This window comes from Malurus melanocephalus, unplaced genomic scaffold (genome assembly GCF_030028575.1).
Source record: "Malurus melanocephalus ecotype Western Australia unplaced genomic scaffold, MMel_1.1 scaffold_1178, whole genome shotgun sequence".
NCBI lineage: Eukaryota > Metazoa > Chordata > Aves > Passeriformes > Maluridae > Malurus > Malurus melanocephalus.
Genome location: NW_026624410.1, coordinates 57,566 through 59,712, shown reverse-complemented (window position 1 = coordinate 59,712; position 2,147 = coordinate 57,566). Strand labels below are relative to the sequence as shown.

The window sequence follows — 2,147 nt, the reverse complement described above, 5'->3', positions numbered from 1 at the left end:
ACTCTGTGGGGGACACGGAACTCCTAACGCCCGCCCCACTGCTGTCCCCGCAGCCACAATGAAAGGCGGAACACCTTCCTGCACCCAGTGACGGGACAGATCCCCGAGGACACCCCAAGGCTTGGCTTGCAAAAGTAGGTCAGRTCCCGATCCCCTTGGTCCCGAGGGGGTTGGGATGGGGGTGATGGGGCTCTGTGGGGCGGGAAAGGTGGGGGGACAGCTCCGGTGGGGCGGAGAAACGCGCTGATTCGGCTCTCTGGTGTCGCAGACAGAGCTCGGACATGTCCAGCAAAGCGGCCAGCAAGCGGCCGGCCACCGTCCCCAGCGAGCCCCCCAACCACGCCATGGTGTCGGAGGCACCGCCGGAGCGTCCTGGAGGCCGGGTGGGTGCCCAGGGCCGGACGGGGAGCCGGGAACCCGCAGGGCAGGCTCTGAGCGTCTCCTCTCGCCCCGCGCAGGCTCCGCGCTCATCCCGCAAGGGCATCGCCTTCGGGAAGCGCTCCAACTCCATGAAGAGGAACCCCAACGCCGCCGTCACCAAGAGCGGCTGGCTCTACAAGCAGGTACCCGCCGAGCCCCCCATTCCCGGCCCCGCAGACCCCCGGGAACTCCCGCTCCCACCGCCCCTCTCTCGCAGGCCAGCTCGGGGGTCAAGCAGTGGAACAAGCGCTGGTTCGTGCTGGTGGATCGCTGCCTCTTCTACTACAAAGGTTTGTCACCTCCCCGCGGTCCGTGCCAGCCCCAGTGCCACCAGCCGGGCGTGTCCTGCGCTCCCAGGCTTTTCCCACGCTCGGAGGAGCGCGGCCGGACSGTTTTTCCGCGCCGTGGGGTTCATCCCGAGCTTTCCCCGCCTCCCTGGCAGCTCCCGGGGCTCGGCCATCAATAATTGAGGAGGTTGGGCTGTTTGCGAGCCGAGCGGAGCTGCGGAAGCAGCAACAGGCGGGGAGGCGATCCCACAGGTGGGATCGGGATGCGGGGGCGGTGCCGGGGGGGTCCCCGCGGGGCTGTGACGCCGCCCTTCGCCCCCGCAGACGAGAAGGAGGAGAACATCCTGGGCAGCATCCCCCTGCTCAGCTTCCGCGTGGCCGCCGTGCAGCCCTCGGACAACATCAGCAGGAAGCACACCTTCAAGGTCAGCGGAGGGGACGCGGGTGGCACCGCGGTGGCGCTGGGGTGGCATCGCGGTGGCGCTGGTGACGCTGGCTGTGTCCCTGCTGCTCTTCTGGCTTTCTCGGTGGCGGGGCACGGAGCGCTGCTGGGATGACCCCCGCCCCACCCTCCTCGCCATGGGTACCTCTGCTGGGGAAACTGAGGCACGCGTGGCACAGAGCGGTGTCCCCAGTGTCACCACCCCGCTCTGCAGATCCCAGGCTCTCTCCCCGCTCTGCTTCCCACCCTCTCCAGCGCTGCCCTCACCGGCCTCGCCCATCAGCTGCTCCCGGGGCCGGGCACGGAGCTGTCCCCAATCCCAGCCCCGTTTGAGCTGCGTGACAGCCAAGTGTCACCCGGAARGGGCGAGGCTGTGACGAGTGGCTGGAGAGGGGAGCAGGGCGAGGTGACGGCGGCTGCTGCTCCCCCTCACCCGTCCCTGGCAGGGGCTGAGCTTCCCTGGCACTTTTTGGCACCTTTGGCATCCCCGGGCACCCGTTGGGTCACTTTGACAATCCCTTGTTGGTCCCAGTGTCCCCTCCCCGTGTCCAGAGCCAGCGCGGGGATCCTCACAGGGCACTCCCGAGGAGTTTTCCCAGCCTAAGGGAGGGATTTTTCYAGCTGATCCCCTTAAAATCTGGATTTAGGCTGAGTGGGGTGTTGGGGTGAGGGATGGCAATGGTTCACACAGGTGACAGCAAAAAGGTGACCTGGCGGTGTCTGGGGAAGGGTCTGGAGAATCCTGAGGGAGCTGGGAAGGGTCTGGAGAATCCTGAGGGAGCTGGGAAGGGGCTCAGCCTGGAGCAAAGGGGGATCAGGGGGGACCTTGTGGCTCTGCACAACTCCCTGACAGGAGGGGRCAGCCGGRGGGGATTTGGGATCTGATCCCAGGAACAGGGACAGGAGGAGAGGGAACGGCCTCAGGCTGGGCCAGGGGAGGCTCAGGGTGGACATCAGCGGGAATTTCCTCATGGAAAGGGCGGCCAGGCCTGGGAAGG

General features: G+C 67.1%; 1 protein-coding gene across 1 annotated transcript in view; it reads left to right on the top strand.

Annotated features, from left to right (window-relative positions):
• The first annotated feature begins 53 nt into the window (after positions 1-53).
• The window catches only part of PLEKHA6 (pleckstrin homology domain containing A6), a 20,691-nt gene continuing 18,597 nt past the window's right edge, over positions 54-2,147 (top strand). The window contains exons 1-4 of the mRNA XM_057387301.1: positions 54-134; positions 269-563; positions 638-710; positions 1,032-1,132. Coding sequence (XP_057243284.1) covers positions 282-563; positions 638-710; positions 1,032-1,132 — 456 coding nt within the window. The 5' untranslated portion in view covers positions 54-134; positions 269-281. The remainder of the gene's footprint in view (positions 135-268; positions 564-637; positions 711-1,031; positions 1,133-2,147) is intronic.